Consider the following 20,070-nt stretch of genomic DNA (forward strand, 5'->3'; position numbering starts at 1 on the left):
CGATTTTTTGTAACTTTTTTTTTTACACATTTGTTTTCTTCTTGTGTATCAGTCATCCACACCAATCAGAAGTGCTGTGCTCCACATGTACCAGCCATTGTTAACCAATCAGAAGTGCTGTGCTCCACATGTACCAGCCATTGTTAACCAATCAGAAGTGCTGTGCTCCACATGTACCAGCCATTGTTAACCAATCAGAAGTGCTGTGCTCCACATGTACCAGCCATTGTTAACCAATCAGAAGTGGCCCATGATAGCAGGTGATAGACAGATTGATCCGATCACCTGCCAAGTATCTTTGAAGGTGCCTGCCCTTTCCAGATGGCTTCCAATGGAGCTTTATATGGCTTGGTGAAAGCATCTGAGTCAGGTTAGTAATGCTCCATCACGTGTTTCTATTACAGGGTGAGTCTGAAACTGAAGCTCGACTTTAAAGCAACGGAAGTTTCATGTAAGTTTAGTTCTTTCACTCGTAGCTCGGGCTGCGGGGTGCTAGAGACGGGAGCACGTTGATGCGACCTTCCTAGCCGGAGATATGGCCGCATTTTACAATGAACTTCAGTTGGGTCGCTTAAAAACAAATATCGCAAATCGAATCGCAATATGTCAGAAAAATCGCAATTAGATTTTTTCCCAAAAGCGTGCAGCCCTACGTGTGACATGGAATAAGCGGGATAATGTCCTAATGTTCGTTAAGCCAATCAGCTGCGTTTTGCATGCACATCCTTTCAGCCAGTAAAGTGATATTTAACCCTGGCTACACAGTAGAGAACATTCCACATATCATACACATTAACATATATATTATGTTTTATTATCAAAATGCAATCAACTCTAACAAAATTATTGCAGGAAAAACTTTACATTTAAAGATATTAATAATGAACTCTGATGGATATTCTGCTTATGGTTTATTTCGTCAAACAAATGCCAATATCGCGCACACACACACACACACACCACATGCTCTAATCCAGTTTATTTTCCTTATCAGAAAATGGAACACGATCAAATTAAAAAGGAGAAAATAGGACAGAATTATGGTCTTTTTTTATACATTTAACTAAATATGCCACTCTATGCTAGGGTGTAAGTAACTCAAACTGATATAAGGTTAAATAATTTGTCTCTAAAAAAGGTAAAGAAAGATATTCCATTTCTCATCAGCCCTCAAAACGATATCAAAATAAGAACGAGCCGGTCTCCCTTTATCCCTCACTGCGTTCTCATGGGACAAAAGGCGAGGCGGAACAATAAGGTGTGCATGAGGATTAGCATAGTTAAGTTAAGTGGTGTCTGGGTTAAGGGCTTTCCACCTGAATCAACTTTTCCTTAAGTTAATTTGCAAAATCAAAAAAGGATGCATTCAAGGACATCTACCGCCTTGAGAAACCGAAAGTACACAACGTCACCTTGCCTTTAAGGATATTCCGTACCTGCGTTTAAATGCGTCGACAACGTGCGCGAAATGCCAAACTATAGGCGAACATTTGAAGAAGGAAAAAAAGTTCAGTTACGAACAAACAAAAAGTTGATTTCGGTGGAAAACCCCTGAGGCGTGAACGTGAACAATATGCACAGCACAAAGTCCAGCACTCAGACTGACGAGCGGGAACACAGCGGTCACATATGAGCAAAGGGAAAACCAATCGATATAAGAATTTACTTTCGGCATCATTACTGGTTTGAATCTGTGATGTCAGATGAACCACCTCGACAGCGCCCGACAAAATCTAAACATCCCGGGGACGGCTGTCACGGTTCCTTTTAGACCCGGATGAGGTTAATTAATCAATAGCGAAACGTAACTGAAAAGAACCAAAAAAATTGTTGATTCTGTCTTAAGTGGAGATTTAAGAGTCACACTCTTTATCTTAACTTTAAGTGTAAAACATCTCCCGTTTAACCGGCTTTGGGTTAATTGCATTCGCCTAAAACAAAAGCGTATCAATATGACATCACTGATTTAAACTCCATTCGGCCGAAATGACGCCTCTGGGAGGGATTATGAAATAAAGTTAAAAAGGAAATTACATTTTTTTTTAAGAATCATTTTTCCCCTAAAAATTAAAAGACAAAACAAGAAATAAATTAGAGAATAATTACAGGGGCGATTCATGCATTCCATTTAGCTCTCTTTGACGGATCGTCCCCAACCCCAGAGACGCTCGGGGTGACCGGCGTTTTCCTAAATGAACATCTTGGAGAAGAACTCTTAGTTTTTAATACAAAACAATTCAGCCGATTCCCCGTTATGTAAAACAGGACTACTCCGGGAAAAAAAGGAAGGGGAGGAAGATCTGCTACACCGAGGATGCATCCTTGTCCATTAGTGTGGTTCTTCTTCTTCTTCTTATTATTATTGACAATCCATGTGAGCAGAGGCAGGGACCGGCTGTATCGTCCTCCACGACGTCAGAGCGGGAAAAAAAAAAATCAAACCATGACAGCCTCCTTGGACTGCGTCACTTTAACACACACTCACACACACTGTCGCCGGCACCATGCGCCAGCAGTTAGTGGCGCTGCGCATGGACCGTAATGTTGGTGGAAGAAAGGAGGAAGAGGAGGAGGAAGAGGAAGAGGAGGAGGAGGAAGGCGGGGTTTGATCCTCCGACCCCCTTTTTTACAACGACCTGAGGAGTCATCGTGGGATAGAGCTCCACCGCGACCACAACAATTAAAAATCCAGCTACAACTTTCCGTATCTTCCTGTCCTGGGGGAAAAATTAAAAGGAGGAAACGGTGGCGAGGCGTGCGTAATGTAACCGGATCGGTTAAGGCCGTGTGTGTGAACATTTGGAACGCACCCCTATTTTCCTCCCATTGGTCGAGAAAGGAGTCCAAAACACACTCCTCGCAGGAAACCAGGGCAATAACAGAATACCGAGTTCACACACGAGATGTTACAACCTCCTCCTCCCTTATTCTTCCTCTTCCATCCCCCACCCTTATCTCCATTTGTCCTCTTCCTCCTCCTCATCCTCTCTTCCTAAGTGCCTCCTCCTGTCCTCCTCTTCATGGCGGCTGGTTGTTAGGAGCACTCCTCTCCGATGCGTTGGCACGATCGCCCCACCTTGCGGTCCAGCTTCACCATCTTGAGCACGGCCTCCTCTCGCCCGCGGCCCAGATGGTCGAACAGACAGTCGTGCTGCTCGGGGAGGCGGTGCAGCATACAGAACACATAGCCTGGGGAGGAAGACGAGGAGGAGGAAGAGTTAGTGAGGAAAGAAGTGACCCAAATATCGGTGCCGTTTTGTACTGGGGAAAATGTAAAAAATGGTTTTAGCGAAAAAGCATCAGAAAAATGTATTGAAAGCAAGCCTCTTACGTCTTCTCCCTCTGACTTGCACTGCTTTACTAGTTCATTGTGAAAGCACCAAAACTAAAATATATAAATATTGTCCGACTGCGTGTGTATAGTATATGGATGGTATACATCAGGGTTCATACACTTTTTCATCAATGACTTCTCCATGACCTTTACCTAATTTTCCATGACCAAAAAAATTACTCTTTCTCAGCGGTGCCACTGAACCAATAAAACAAACACTCGCGGACCACCTAACTCCACACATACCCAAATACACAGTTTTCCTATTACAGTTTCCAAATCGCCTGAAAATGGTACAAACAAGTAGCAACATGTGTGACGAAGGTGTTGCGCTGGGCTATGTCATGCAATCGAAAGTGAAACTTAAGCTCGCTCCATCGCGGAGATATTCCCGCGAGAGTGCAGAAAACTTAAATGTATTTATTAATTTCAAATGTGAAATTTTAGCAATATACTCACGGACCACTAGGGGGCGCTCGCGGACCACACTTTGAGAAGCACTGTTCTACAGGATAAGCAACTAAAATCTCTCACCAGCAAAACACCTCGACAGTTAAATGCCATTTCATTACTATACGGTATGTATTATCATTATAGTATTACTATTTCGGCGATTAGATAAAATATAAATTATATTTGATGCAACTTTAGTTACATTTCCATGACTTCTCCAGGTTGTTAATGACCGTAAGAACCCCGATACATGTCCACCTTCGTAATGTGTAAATACAATCATGATACTTGATTTAATGTAATTGTAAAGTTTGATGTCAGCACTTTGTTTGAGTCACAGTGCAAATCAATTATTTAAAATACTAATAGCACACATAATAAAATACATCTGGGTTTAAGAGGTTATCTAGAGGTTTGTAACGACTTTCGTAGTTTCATTTCAAACGATAAAGTAACACTGAAAGGTTGTTTTATACACTTGGTGTATTATCTGTTTAACTTTAGATTCCAGTGATTGAAACAAGCAGGAACAATTACTCAAGATAAATACTATGTAGAATCTGGACTTTTAACATTTGGGTTTTACGCCTATGCCTTGAATCAAACACGAATTATCTCGATGTCAGAATAAAGCTGAAGGCTGGCACGCTGTTTTTATCGAATGGTTTACGTAGCGTCTGTTTTTCACGTCAAACAAAAACAAGTATCTTAGCCAACTTTGTTCGGGTAGCCGTGGATATTAATAGGTACTTTTCCCAGAAATAGTTCCGATAGTTCCTGGGATGCTGTGTTCACACCAAAAATATCAATTTTTTTCGGGAACCTTTTCACCCCCTGCTAGAGAGGGACTTTCCTGGGAAGGAAAAGGTTCCAATTTCTGATTGGCTGGGCGAATTGCAAACCACGCCCCTTAAAAAAAATAAAGTTTTTGTGAAGCCGCCATTTTATTTCCTCGCATTAGCATTATTAGCATTAGCCCCGCGCACCAACGGAGAGAGACTAACTTATGGCAACACAAAATATAACGTGGGAGCGGTGGAGATGAGGAGGTGTCGGTGTTCTGGCGATTTACTCGGGGCTTCGGTTGGCGATTTACTGCCACCCGAAGCCCCGGAGTCCGGGGGGCCTCGGGTGGCAGTATACGCCGTGAAGTTGTTTGCGGCCTACCAGTAAACCCAAAGCAGAAGAAGAAGTGACGTCAGAGGTTCCCTCAGGGACTTATTCCGGTGTGAACGCGACCTACTAGATAGTTCCGGGGAAATAAAAGTTCCGGGGACGATTCCTGGGAAAGGTACTTGGTGTGAAAGCGCCTATCGACAGTGAATGTCAGTATTAACGCAGAGCTTTGCAGCGTGTTGGTACTGACCGCAGCGACAGGATCCCAGTTCCTGCTGCACCAGCTCTAGTTTGGTTTGGCAGCGGTAGCAGCGTCGGCGGTTCTTCTGCTTGGGCGTCCCGCGGGCCTCCTCTCCTCCTCCTCCATCTTTCTCCTCCGCACGGGGCCGCTTCTCCGGCGTCGCCTCGCTCTCAGAGCCCGACGCTGAGGAACACAAACAAAAAACAGCAGCATTAATATATGGCGGCGGTATTTGTGTTCAACATGTAAGAAGTAGAAAGTACAGGTATTTGTGTTCAACATGTAAGAAGTAGAAAGTACAGGTATTTGAGTTCAACATGTAAGAAGTAGAAAGTACAGGTATTTGTGTTCAACATGTGAGAAGTAGAAAGTACAGGTATTTGTGTTCAACATGTGAGAAGTAGAAAGTACAGGTATTTGAGTTCAACATGTAAGAAGTAGAAAGTACAGGTATTTGAGTTCAACATGTGAGAAGTAGAAAGTACAGGTATTTGTGTTCAACATGTGAGAAGTAGAAAGTACAGGTATTTGTGTTCAACATGTGAGAAGTAGAAAGTACAGGTATTTGAGTTCAACATGTAAGAAGTAGAAAGTACAGGTATTTGTGTTCAACATGTAAGAAGTAGAAAGTACAGGTATTTGGGTTCAACATGTAAGAAGTAGAAAGTACAGGTATTTGAGTTCAACATGTAAGAAGTAGAAAGTACAGGTATTTGAGTTCAACATGTAAGAAGTAGAAAGTACGGGTATTTGTGTTCAACATGTAAGAAGTAGAAAGTACGGGTATTTGGGTTCAACATGTAAGAAGTAGAAAGTACGGGTATTTGAGTTCAACATGTAAGAAGTAGAAAGTACAGGTATTTGTGTTCAACATGTAAGAAGTAGAAAGTACAGGTATTTGTGTTCAACATGTAAGAAGTAGAAAGTACAGGTATTTGTGTTCAACATGTAAGAAGTAGAAAGTACAGGTATTTGTGTTCAACATGTGAGAAGTAGAAAGTACAGGTATTTGTGTTCAACATGTGAGAAGTAGAAAGTACAGGTATTTGTGTTCAACATGTGAGAAGTAGAAAGTACAGGTATTTGTGTTCAACATGTGAGAAGTAGAAAGTACAGGTATTTGTGTTCAACATGTAAGAAGTAGAAAGTACAGGTATTTGTGTTCAACATGTGAGAAGTAGAAAGTACAGGTATTTGGGTTCAACATGTAAGAAGTAGAAAGTACAGGTATTTGAGTTCAACATGTAAGAAGTAGAAAGTACAGGTATTTGAGTTCAACATGTAAGAAGTAGAAAGTACAGGTATTTGTGTTCAACATGTAAGAAGTAGAAAGTACAGGTATTTCAGTTCAACATGTGAGAAGTAGAAAGTACAAGTATTTGAGTTCAACATGTGAGAAGTAGAAAGTACAGGTATTTGAGTTCAACATGTAAGAAGTAGAAAGTACAAGTATTTGAGTTCAACATGTGAGAAGTAGAAAGTACAGGTATTTGTGTTCAACATGTAAGAAGTAGAAAGTACAGGTATTTGGGTTCAACATGTAAGAAGTAGAAAGTACAGGTATTTGTGTTCAACATGTAAGAAGTAGAAAGTACAGGTATTTGAGTTCAACATGTGAGAAGTAGAAAGTACAAGTATTTGAGTTCAACATGTGAGAAGTAGAAAGTACAGGTATTTGAGTTCAACATGTAAGAAGTAGAAAGTACAAGTATTTGAGTTCAACATGTGAGAAGTAGAAAGTACAGGTATTTGTGTTCAACATGTAAGAAGTAGAAAGTACAGGTATTTGGGTTCAACATGTGAGAAGTAGAAAGTACAGGTATTTGTGTTCAACATGTGAGAAGTAGAAAGTACAAGTATTTGAGTTCAACATGTGAGAAGTAGAAAGTACAGGTATTTGAGTTCAACATGTAAGAAGTAGAAAGTACAAGTATTTGAGTTCAACATGTGAGAAGTAGAAAGTACAGGTATTTGAGTTCAACATGTAAGAAGTAGAAAGTACAGGTATTTGAGTACAACATGTAAGAAGTAGAAAGTACAGGTATTTGAGTACAACATGTAAGAAGTAGAAAGTACAGGTATTTGAGTTCAACATGTAAGAAGTAGAAAGTACAGGTATTTGGGTTCAACATGTAAGAAGTAGTAAGTACAGGTATTTGGGTTCAACATGTAAGAAGTAGAAAGTACAGCTATTTGAGTTCAACATGTAAGAAGTAGAAAGTACAGCTATTTGAGTTCAACATGTAAGAAGTAGAAAGTACAGGTATTTGTGTTCAACATGTAAGAAGTAGAAAGTAAAAAGTAATCAGAAAGATAAGTAGTGGAGTAAAGTACTGATACCAGAAACATGTTCTTAAGTACAGTAACAAAGTATTTGTACTCCACTACTTCCCAGCTCTGTAGGACGGGTTAAGAGAGCAGGAGGAAGAGGGCGTACCTGATTCCCGAGGACGTTTTGTGGGCGTGAGCAGCGTGCCGTGGGCGGTTTCTGTGGACGACATGCCTGCAGAGGGAAAACATGACAAGTGTGAGAAATAAAAAAAGTAGTTAAAGCGCCCCACCTGACTGAATATAGACTATGGCTGCACCATTTTTAAATAAATAATAGGCTGGTTTTTGACAGCATCATAAAAAAGTCAATTGTCCCATCTCACCTTCCCTCGAGCTGCTAAACGAGTGCGAGGGCTCTTCGGCCGACGGCTGCTCGGAGCTGCAGGGCGGCAACGAAAGCGACGACAGTGATTGTGATTGGCTGCTGCTGCTGCTGCTCGTCTCGCTACTGAAGACTGCTGATTGGCTGCTGACAGAGCTTTGGAGGGGCTTAGAGTCGCAGTCCTCCCCCGGCTTCTTCTCGATGTCTGGGGGCAAAGACAGAAGGTACGTTAGCTAGTAAGTAGGAGGAGGAAATATCAACGATACGACGGGATGACGGACAGATACAGAGAGGGAAATGTTGTCAATCTGTAAAGTCCACTGAGGTGTGATATTGGGTTATACAAATAAAGTTTGATTTGATATAAAAGAGAGAATAGAGACCACACAGAAACTTGCTGTATAACCTGGACCTTTTGGGTAACTTGTGTGCTTTTATTGTGGCTTGTGTGGTCACTTAATTTTTAAGATTCATATGATGTTTTAATGCTTTGTGATCATGTCTGGGAATAGCGCTTTATAAATACATTTTACTAACTCGTATGGTGTGTAGTACAGAAATACAGCCACACAACCTCAACAAGATGTATGATTGCTTAATAAAGATGCATCTAGCAAGAAGAGGACGTGAAAGATGTGTCCTCTCTTTGATGATAATGTCAGACGCTATCGATCCATGAGGTCATCGTCTCCTCTTTCCCCGCAGGGAGGTCAGCAGATATTTTTTCTTCTCCTCGTGCGGACTAACCCACTTCTGCTCTCCATCACTCTTGTGTTTCGAGTCTATTCTGAGCATCGCCGCCGCCTCCCAGACTCAGAGCCCTGAGGTGTCTACTGTCCTCGCCGGTTGCCATAGCCACAGACGAGGATGTCATTGAGAAAACTTTATGCATAGCCTGACAATGTCAAACTTTAAATTGGGCGTTTTTTGATTCTGCCCTTAAAAATATGACTGCTCTCCACAATAGGGCTGCAGGGTTTAAACCTACAAAATGGATATCAGAAATATTGTGATATATTATTTTCTCCTTATGACACGGCTTAGTTGAATACTTGATTCTCATTGGTCCATGTGGACATTCAGAGGTTGTTAATACTCGATAACACACCGCTGCTAGGCAAAATGATGACTGTTGCTAAGGAGGATCAAGGGAGAGAAGGAAAGAGGTTAAAAGACGGAGCGTTTAATGTCAAAGAAAATCAACAGAAGAAGACCGACAGGAAGTAAACACTAGCAGGAACAGCAGAAGAAGACAGACAGGAAGTAAACACTAGCGGGAACAGCAGAAGAAGACAGACAGGAAGTAAACACTAGCGGGAACAGCAGAAGAAGACCGACAGGAACACAGTATGGGCTCTAGCAGTGTTTAAGGACATATTAGTGGAAAAGAAACTAAACTTGCCGAGTTATAGAAAACCTTGATCAGTGCTGCCGTCATTTTAAGTTTTGTTGTTTTTAAATCGCAGTTCTAGTCGTTGGCACGTTGTTCTTAGCGAAGCAATACGATCAGTTTTAAGTCAATAAACTCATATTTGTAAGTCAAGTTCTTGGTTATTTAGTGTGTAATAAGCGGTAACAAACTTAGCCTTAAATTAAATCCTTTCTTCCTCTCAACTTGAGTGTTTTCCTTTAAATGGTGGATGCATCATTTTGGAGTGAGACGTCTTTCCATTTTCCAAGAATGCCTTCATAGCATAGTTAGCATTCCTCACGGTATCAGCTGGCACACCTAGCCTGAAGCTCCTGATCTCCGAGTCTCTGCTGTAAGAGAGAACAGCTCCGCATGCCAAGAAGAAACTCAAGAACAAAACAAACCAATGTGGAACCTGTTCCGCTGTTTGGATGTGACGCATAACCAGCTGACAGTAAGACAGTGGCAGCAGGGGGGAGAATATCAATGTCCTCTTCTGGTTGTTCTCAAAGGCCTGCATTAAGTAACTCTGTAGTCGAGAAGAAGTGTACATTTCACGTGATGCAGAATCATCTACGTAGCTAACTCTAAATAGCTTATAGGCCTCACATAGAGACGTGCAGGAATACTGACACGAGTTAGCATTTAGAGTTTTTGGTTAGATTCCCAAAATAAGGTTAGTGGTTAACACAAGATTAAGAGATTTATTTTTGTTCATGTGTCATGTGACCGTGCTGTAGTTCCTTTATAGCCCAATATTAGCCTCCTTTAGCTTAGCGGTGGTGACGTGAAGTCATGTGACCGTGCTGTAGTTCCTTTATAGCCCAACATTAGCCGCCTTTAGCTTAGCGGTGGTGACGTGAAGTCATGTGACCGTGCTGTAGTTCCTTTATAGCCCAATATTAGCCACCTTTAGCTTAGCGGTGGTGACGTGAAGTCATGTGACCGTGCTGTAGTTCCTTTATAGCCCAACATTAGCCTCCTTTAGCTTAGCGGTGGTGACGTGAAGTCATGTGACTGTGCTGTAGTTCCTTTATAGCCCAACATTAGCCGCCTTTAGCGTAGCGGTGGTGACGTGAAGTCATGTGACCGTGCTGTAGTTCCTTTATAGCCCGACATTAGCCGCCTTTAGCTTAGCGGTGGTGACTTGAACTCATGTGACCGTGCTGTAGTTCCTTTATAGCCCAACATTAGCCGCCTTTAGCTTAGCGGTGGTGACGTGAAGTCATGTGACCGTGCCGTAGTTCCTTTATAGCCCAACATTAGCCGCCTTTAGCTTAGCGGTGGTGATGTGAAGTCATGTGACCTTGCCGTAGTTCCTTGATAGCCCAACATTAGCCGCCTTTAGCTTAGCGGTGGTGACATGAAGTCATGTGACCGTGCTGTAGTTCCTTTATAGCCCAACATTAGCCGCTTTTAGCTTAGCGGTGTTGACGTGAAGTCATGTGACCGTGCTGTAGTTCCTTTATAGCCCAACATTAGCCACCTTTAGCTTAGTGGTGGTGACGTGAAGTCATGTGACCGTGCTGTAGTTCATTTATAGCCCAACATTAGCCGCCTTTAGCTTAGGGGTGGTGACGTGAAGTCATGTGACCGTGCTGTAGTTCCTTTATTGCCCAACATTAGCCTCCTTTAGCTTAGCGGTGGTGACGTGAAGTCATGTGACCGTGCTGTAGTTCCTTTAAAGCCCAACATTAGCCTCCTTTAGCTTAGCGGTGGTGACGTGAAGTCATGTGACCGTGCTGTAGTTCCTTTATAGCCCAACATTAGCCGCCTTTAGCTTAGCGGTGGTGACGTGAAGTCATGTGACCGTGCTGTAGTTCCTTTATAGCCCAACTTTAGCCTCCTTTAGCTTAGCGGTGGTGACGTGAAGTCATGAGTCATAAAGTGGTGTGAATATGTGGAGATTATCCAGCTGACCAAAACGTGTAAGTATCATAAACATTTAGATTTTTTTCTGCAATTATCCAAAAGCCAGTAGAAAAATGTCATTGGCTTTAAGTCGAGCAAGTCTCGTTTGAAAACCATTCATCTGCCGGTGAACAAGGGATGGGAGAACATTTCCAAAGACAGTATTTGTTTGTCATTAAATAAATACTTACCATCAAAGCATTTGGAGCAGAGGTTCATGGTTTCACTGGACCTGAAGACGCAGAAGAAAAGACATTAACGTCAATAACCTCCTCAGACATCCACCCGCACCGAGTCTGTACTTATTACTCCATGTGATGCACACCTAAAAGTGAAATGTGTTTAATCTGAAGACAACACCACGGCATCAAGGACAAAAGAGATGATTAAACAAGACTGTACAGAAATGAAACACATGGTTATGGTAATAAAGTATTTAGTTTCCCCCTTCCAACAATACCTGCGTCACATTTACGCAGTGTGGCTAAACATAAATGTGTGGAAGACTGACATGTGGTTCTGGATCCGTAAACACCGTTCCCAACACCTCAAATGACAATTATATCACATCCTGAACATCTTTCATAATCACTCAGGAAATCAGAGGGTTGGGAAGCAATTATATAGCGTTATAGAGACTTACAGGAGTAGCATGGTTAGTAGTTAGATAATTGAACAGTTGTACCATTGTTATCGACTTATTTTCTGTAAATACACTGATTAGTTCAACACTACTAGTTTCCTGCGAGCATGGAGACACATTTCAGGCCATTTCCCGTGACGTATTTTCACGGAGAATTGGATCTTTCTGCAGTCAAACAAGGGAACATTAAGCTATTCAGTCACGATTAGTGGGCTTAGCTCAAACCGACACCAGGTACCCTAACGACATTTTAACACCCATACAACACCTTTGAATATGCAAACAATGCTTGAAATGAATTGATAGGCCTAAATCTAATCAATCAGCGAGAACTTGATTTAGTTTCATGTAAGCATGGAGACACATTTCTGGAAAACTAAAGCCAGGGCTGCGTTTCACTTCTCTTATTTTCCATTTCCTCGCTCCTCGGGCTCTGGATCACCGGAAGTTGATTTGTCTGCGCCATCTTGGGTAGCGTCCCAGTGGCCTTATTTTTGCCGGAGGATCGAGGAACTACGAGACCATCCTCCGGTGAAATCCTTTTTTTTTTTTAAGTCAATTTATTGAACATGTCAGAAACAAAAACATACAACAATAATATATATATATATATTTGTTTCTTCTCACTCAAATTAATAATTATAAAAAAGTACAACAAAAAAACAACAATAATTCTCAAATAGTCATCACAAACGGACGTCGCTTCACGTGACGCCCCGGAGGAACGGACGTCCCATTGCTCTTAAAACTCATATCCCTGCTTCTCGTGGTTTCCTTGCGTCTCTCCTTGCTTCCTTGGTGGGAGGGACTAGTCGCAGGGAAACGACGCAAGTGAGGGACGCAAGGAATCAATTTAACCGAAGTGAAACGCACCCCATGTCTCGTTTACATTTGCATCGATGACTGGATCTTTCTGCAGTCAAGCGAAGAGTCACACATTAAGATATACAGTCCCGATTAGTGGGTTTAGCTCAAACCGACACCAGCTCTCCTACCCGTATGACGTTTTAACAATACATTTGAATATGCAAACAATGCATATAGATAAATTGATAGGCTTCAATTAGTCCAGAACTGTCTCCAAAGCATGCTAAGCTCAAAGTACAACTGACATGTGGAGGGGGATGTGCATCTTAGTCTGATGAAAGAAAGTCAACGAGCTGAGCCTCACAAGTCGAGTTTGGCATGTCCTACAGAGGCCACCGTACTTTCGCTTTTTGGCTACACTGTACTGGAAAGCGCTCCCAGCTGCCTGGAGGATTGGGGGGGGGGGGGGCAGGGGGTGTAAGGGATGCAGGTTTCACTTACAGAGTTCGGTCCTGCAAAAGCCTCTGTGTCAGTCACCTGTTTGGGTCGTGGCTGCAGTGAGCCAGCCTACTTTCCAACAAAGACAAGAGGGGTTTTAAACTTTCAGCCGCCATTTTACTGCGGCAGAAACCACAGGGACAGCATTTTGTTACACACTTTATTACTAGAATACTAAGATCTAAGCTTACTGTAATATGTTCCGTGTATTATACACATTTTTACAGATTGATTGTAGTTTTATTTTGTACAATATCTTTTTTCTTTACTTAAATGTTTATGTTCATAGACATATTTGTATTTTATCCTTTTCCTGCATATCCTTAAAATGTACTTCTCTATTTGAATAGAAATATTTTATTTTTAAATAAGGAGTAACTTTTACAAAACCCAATTTTCACAACTCAAACTTTAGACTCTAGTTTGATGTAGCTTTGCTGCGACTCAACTCGTCAATCGTCATTAGGTTTAGTCGTTCTCTGTAGAGGCATGATGGCGGTCGACAAATAAGTTTACTTAGTGAATTTAAGGTATTCATGGAGTGAGTAATTGATATAAATATGATAATTCCGAAGGTGAAATATTCCTTTAAAGTTCACGTAACGCACTTTAAAATCACAAAGACGATGGGCAGTTCTACAAACTGGCAAACCTCGGCTGGTTTTAGTCCTCAACTCGGATTTTTGTGCATATAGACCAGGGGTGTCAAACTCGAGGCCCGGGGGCCAAATCCGGCTCGTGACTTCATTTTCTGTGGCCCCACAAGAGCTTGCAAAGAATATAATATGTTTATTATACGGTTACATGATTATTTATAGAAGCACGTTGCCCATAAACTACATGTCCCACAATGCATCTCAAATTTGACTTTCTCAGAATTTGACTTTTTTTCTTCTAAATGTTACTTTTTTTTTTTAATGTCACTTCTGTTTTTTTATTTTGATTCCAGAATTTGGCTTTTCTTTTTAAATCATTTTGTGACATTCTCACTGAAGAGACTTGCAATTATTTGCCCCAGACTTTCAGACGTAGTTAATTATGAAGTTATTAGCCTATCCAATAATAATCCAATGCAGAGGCAATGATGTAATATAATACATTATTTTATATATATATATATTTATATGTATTCTTATATAGTCTTAAAGTTACAACCGGCCCTTTAAGTGCAGCCATAATGCTGATGTGGCCTGCGATTACATTGAGTTTGACCCCCCTGATATAGACCCTTCTTTCTCCTTGTTTTCTTATCTTTTTGTCGTACCTGTTCCTACTCTCCGTCATGTCTTTCTTCTCCCCTTCTCTTTAATGTGCATTCCCCCCACAATGCAGCCATTTCTGTCAGCTAGGAGAGCTGTCAATGGCGCACAGGCTCTGGAGGTTCTTCACATCATTGTTCCTACAGATCCAGGATCCAAACCTGCACTGAGGTCGAGGAAGAGAGGCTTGTTCCCCGGCTGGAGACACCTGAACGTCTACAAGAGATCTCACCGCCTATCCCTGCATTCCTGCTAGAGAAAGGGCCTCGGGCAAAGTAACAAGTGGACTTTGGTAGTGATCCCTCAGTACTAAGTATATACACTTCAGACACAGGCTTCTGGCTTTCTGTCCAGCACCACGAGGCAGACCAACTATAATCCAATCCACTGGAACAGCGCTAAGCACGGCCTCATCCACAAACTCTCCGACACAAGGTCACCAGAAACTGAAAATGAGACTTCGGGAAGATAGCAGATTTTTTCCTGGACGTTTAGACTGTACCAGAGCGCCTTATAAAAGTGGAACAGTGGTTTCATTCCTGGCCAATAAAAAGCATGAAGGACGATAACTCTGTGAAGCTTTGAAATGTTTAAACTATCAAATAAAAAAAGGCAATCTCGAGCAATTCAAACCGATTATATCAGCACTCGTGAAAAATGTATTTGATATGTATTTCATCTTATTCTAAATTGCATGTGTATGGTTTACTTAATCACTATTGTATTTCCATTTAGCACTAGTTGGAGGAGCCGAGGACTTGGTCAGCTACTCCTTAGTCAAAACTACTCACCTCGGGACCACACACACACACACACACACACACACACACACACACACACACACACACACACACACACACACACACACACACACACACACACACACACACACACACACACACACACACACACACACACACACACACACACACACACACACACACACACACACACACACACACACACACACACACACACACACACACACACACACACACACACACACACACACACACACACACAGAGAGAGAGCGAGAGTTCCTGATGTGTGCCACAGCTCAGAATTACTTATTTATAGGGCTGCTCAATTAATCGTATTTTAATCGCAATTACGATTATTACGAAAGCAACGTAATCGAAATAAAACGAGTTAAAGTTCAGGGTAATCAACTGTTAAAAACATACTGTTCAAATTAGTTCTCTCCAATAAATTGATGTTTTCAAAGTAAATCGTTTTTAATAATCGTGATATCAATTATCGACCCAAATAATCGAGATTATGACTTTTGCCGTAATCGAGCAGCCCTAGTTATTTATGTGCCAGATTTCAAAATGTTTAATTCTGTTAAACCCTTCTCCTTTGCTTCTAAACATTCACGTACAACTTGGGATCATTCTCTGGATTTGTTGCATGAGAGTCTTTGTGTTTCATTCCATTGATTTCTAGCTTCAAATCAAGTTGTAAAATGTGGCTAAAATACAACCAAAATCAGACTTTAACCTTATTTAAAGAATCCATTTATTGAATAGAGGATTCTTTTTGTTTCCAATAAGGATCTCCTAGAAAACAAAGTGATTTATTATTCGGAGATTTTTTCAGGAAACTCAAAACCCAATTGTTTCCATATGTCGCGTCCAGAGAGAGAAAAACATAAAATGTCTGCCATAAAAAGGGACTTAATAACCCGAACATAAACTAACATTTAGAAGGTAGACTTCTCAATATCCACATGACGACGTGCTGCTAAAAAGTGTTCCACATAAGAGGACCAAAGAAAATACCTATAATTATACAAAATGTACGCACTTTACAGAAGACAGACCCCCACTCCATCCTGCGGTACAGGTACGACGAGATGAGAATATTTGGATACCAACAGAAACGCTGCTTAAAACACCTCTAGTTAGGGCTGTGCAATTAATCGTATTTTAAATCGCAATTACGATTTTGGCCTGCCACAATTACGACGACAACATAATCGAAAAAAACGATTATTTTGCTTTGCTTGGTTGTGACAGCATATTTGATCTAATTTATTTTAATCTAATTTATTTGTATTTATCATATGTTTAGTAGCTTGTTGACGTGCGCTCCAAAATGTTGATCTTGTTTATTGGTATTTATTATTTTGATGTTATTTATTTAAATGTAAATATAAATGTATAATTTATTTTTTCATTGGTTTTTCAGTTGAATTATACGTTCAGGGTAATCAACAGTTAAAAAGATACTGTTCAAATTATTATTTGTTTTAAAGTTCAATAAATGGATGTTTTCAAAGTCAATGAATAATCGTATTTAATAATCGTGATATCAATTATTGACCAAAATAATCGCGATTATGATTGTTACCATAATCGCACAGCCCTACCTCTCGTTCATCAGGTGGCAGCATGCCGAGTGGAAGGAACAAACCCAGATGTCGGCCTTTAACCTTCAACGCTGTAAAAAGGACTGAATACAGACTGCACGTATTTTCAGCATTTCTCACATATTGCTCGATATTAGCCGAGAGGAACCAATAGAAGGGCAGAAATATGGGCCAATATGATGATATACTGCCGTGCCCCAACAACCAATGATCTTCTTCACACAGTTTTAGTTTCTGATAATGCTCGACTTGGTCTACGAACACTACAACAAAGCGCTTCTAATAATGATGGGGGGGTACTTTTACATCGAATGCTTCTCCTACATTTAGCTGATTTGACTGGAAATATTTCCAATGCAGGATTTACAACGTTATTCTGTTTTATATCGTTATACAAGTAATGTCTTGAGTTTCTGAATCATCGGTAAGAAAAGCAAATATCACCTTGGATTCGTGAAACTTGTAATTGGACATATGTCACTATTCTTTTTACCGTAGATCTGAAAACATCTTCCACCACGGGTTACAAATAACCCATGCTTTAAAAGCTCTCCATACTGAATTTTAAACCCTTAACAAAGATGAAGATAACCATATTCAAGCAGCTCTTTAAGAGGCCTTTGTTTCAGTGACATGTGTGGAGTGTGTGTGTGTGTGTGTGTGTGTGTGTGTGTGTACTTTTTACACTGCTATGGTCAATATTGCACTAATGTACATTCCCAAAGATATTGAAGTGACTGTTATTTTGTAAATATATTGATTGTGGTGCTTTTATCTTGATGTGTGCTTATGTATAAATGTGTCTGTTGATTGTGTGTGTGTGTGTACGGATGTATGTATATATAGGACATACATATATTTGTATTCGGGATTGTGGTAAACGGTATTTCGATATCTGTCTGTACACACAAACTGAAAGATTACAATCTAGTTGACTTTGACTTGACTGACGTATGTATGTATGTATGTATGTATGTATGTATGTGTGTGTGTATGTAGTGTGTGTGTGTGTGTGTGTGTGTATGTGTGTGTCAGCCAGGTGTCATTCTGAACAGAGGAGCAGGGCTGTAAATCACACATTGCTGCCATTTGTGTCACCTAACAATTGACAGGTGGGTTGCTGGTTCCAGTTTGCTTACTGGGCACCACAAGGCAAATGGGGCTGAGGGGAGGCTGAGGGGAGGGGGAGCTTAAGGGAGGTAACAAAATGACAAGTCATATGACAATGTACTGTAAAGATAATACCTCTAAACAAGGGGCTATTGTCTCACTGCTGCTATGTCACAGTATAGAAGTAGGTTTCCACAATAGAATCACCCATATGTTAGTATAATGGAAGTATTACAGGGGTTAGTGGTGGTTAGCATGACATGACAGTATCTTATGTGCTGCTGCTGCTGCTAGGCAATGTTACAACAGACACTTATAAAATGGAGAAGTCACGTTAGTATTCCGAGTAAAAATAAAAAAAAAGTTATATAAAGCAATGTTTCCTATGGGGTAACACATCAGACATCATTGAATCACATCCGGTATGCAACACACATCCACTGTTTGACAATGTAAAAGGGCTGTCAAATAATCCTTAAAGAGGTTTATAACCACTGCTATGTCAGAGGATTTAACCACAGGGGCTTGTTAATGCTTCAAATTGCGCTTTTCTTCGATGGGATTAAAGAAAACAGGGCAGGTTTTTTAAAGGAACCTGCTGGCAATAAATCATGCTGTATCTACGTGACGTCATCTCCTGCTTTACAAAGCGCCTTTAAAACACGATTTAAGACGATTAAAATACACATACGGTGTTTCAAATGATAAAGCGGGGTTATAAACTTAAAAACAATTAGACGTATAGCTAGTTTTTAAGATAGGAGATGTATTTATAAGCTAACTTCCCAACCCCCCACCCTCGGCCTGTACAACAGAACAACAACAATGGGACTAGTTGAACCCGTTGAGCGTATTTCATCCGGATTTACCTTTAAAAGCAAAGAAAGAGGGTTAAATCGTCTTTGTATTTGGTTAGAAATCTTACCCCCAAAAGCCACAGGGACACCGGGGAGGAAGAGTCGCCGGTTTGCTTCGTTCACTTGTGTCTCCCATGACTTCCAACAAAAAAAAAAAGCCGATATGGGAACGCGAGGCTGGGGGATGAGGCCTGGTTCTTCTTCAGTGAGGAGAACGAAAACGGCCCAAGTTAGAGAAAAATTAAAATAAGTCCTGTTTCTTGTTTTAAATCCACAATTAGGGTGAAAAAAGGTGGCGAACTCGGCCCCTTTTGGCGACAAAAACCATCCGTTAAGTCAAACAAAACGGCTCAGTTTAAACTGGAATAATTGAAGCAATCAGCTGGACGTTTGGGCGTTTCGACCGGGGGAAGAAAAGAGGGGTGTCGTGGTTTTACTCGACACTAAAAAGCGTATAAATCCCACAAAATGTCCATAAATGTAGATGAAACCCACTTGTGGTGGAGTTACATACCTCTAAAGGTACGCGAAAATAAAAGATACATGCATTGAGGAAGGCCTTCCCCTTTTAACTGTCAATCACCACCCCTATTTTACACGTCGCTGCTACGAAGGCCGGAAACGCGTCCATCAAACCAGAAATGTCAATATTGCCCAACGAGAGGAAAAACTGTGTAAAATACCTGGCATTTTTAATGCATATTCACATAATTAAAGAAAACTATAAGTCCTAAATGTTACATTTGATGTCGATGTGTAAACTTAAAATGTGTAACGGTTTTGACTGGCTTTCAAAATCCTCACTGTAATCTGGTAAACAGATTACAGTGAGGATTTTACTCTAATACATTTGCAATTACAAGAAACGTGAAACAGGATAACATCGTGGGCTGATATGCAATACATATGTTTGTGGTTTGTTAAAGTTAACCTTAAACGACAGCATGTAAATACTGTACATATATGTGTTGATTAAATTGTATTTAAAACAGCATTAACACTTCTAGATCAATGTTATAGAATTGTGGATGGATCAGCAACTATCTGGTGTCTTCCAGTTTTATTTAACCCACATTTATTGACTTTTTTGAGCAGCATAACACGCTGTAAACAGTCACACATTCTATCTTTGTGCTTTTGTGGTGGTGGAAAAGTAGTGCACTAGGGTTTATTGGAGTTTTAAAAAGGGGAAACTATGTGCTGAAAGATGCTAAATAATCTAAATAAAGAGAATTTAGTCAATACAAGCAACATCATTTAGATCACACATTGTCATCTGACCCATCTGTGTTTTAAACAAAATCACAAGTCAGAGATAAGTTAGCCATTTCCTGATTGATTAAAAGCTTTGGGGTAACAATTCTTCCATTGATCAGTGCCTTTATCTGAGATACATCCCACAAAG

At 40.7% G+C, this 20,070-nt stretch overlaps 1 protein-coding gene across 2 annotated transcripts; it reads right to left on the reverse strand.

Moving 5' to 3' along the window:
* Positions 1-896: 896 nt before the first annotated feature.
* LOC117439946 (AN1-type zinc finger protein 3-like) lies at positions 897-19,238 on the reverse strand. Of its 2 annotated transcripts, none has more exons than XM_034076091.1 (6): positions 18,734-19,238; positions 11,311-11,351; positions 7,799-8,002; positions 7,582-7,647; positions 5,154-5,327; positions 897-3,189 (listed from the first exon to the last, which is right to left on the reverse strand). In XM_034076091.1, the coding sequence occupies exons 1-6, from the start codon at positions 18,799-18,801 to the stop codon at positions 3,035-3,037; spliced, it is 708 nt and encodes a 235-aa protein (XP_033931982.1). In that variant the 5' UTR covers positions 18,802-19,238; the 3' UTR covers positions 897-3,034. The 2 variants fall into 2 exon arrangements, with proteins under 2 accessions (XP_033931982.1, XP_033931983.1); XM_034076092.2 differs by lacking the exon at positions 18,734-19,238 and adding an exon at positions 13,071-13,140.
* Between the last annotated feature and the right edge of the window lie 832 nt (positions 19,239-20,070).

The sequence above is a fragment of the Pseudochaenichthys georgianus genome, chromosome 24, assembly GCF_902827115.2.
Source record: "Pseudochaenichthys georgianus chromosome 24, fPseGeo1.2, whole genome shotgun sequence".
Taxonomy (NCBI): domain Eukaryota; kingdom Metazoa; phylum Chordata; class Actinopteri; order Perciformes; family Channichthyidae; genus Pseudochaenichthys; species Pseudochaenichthys georgianus.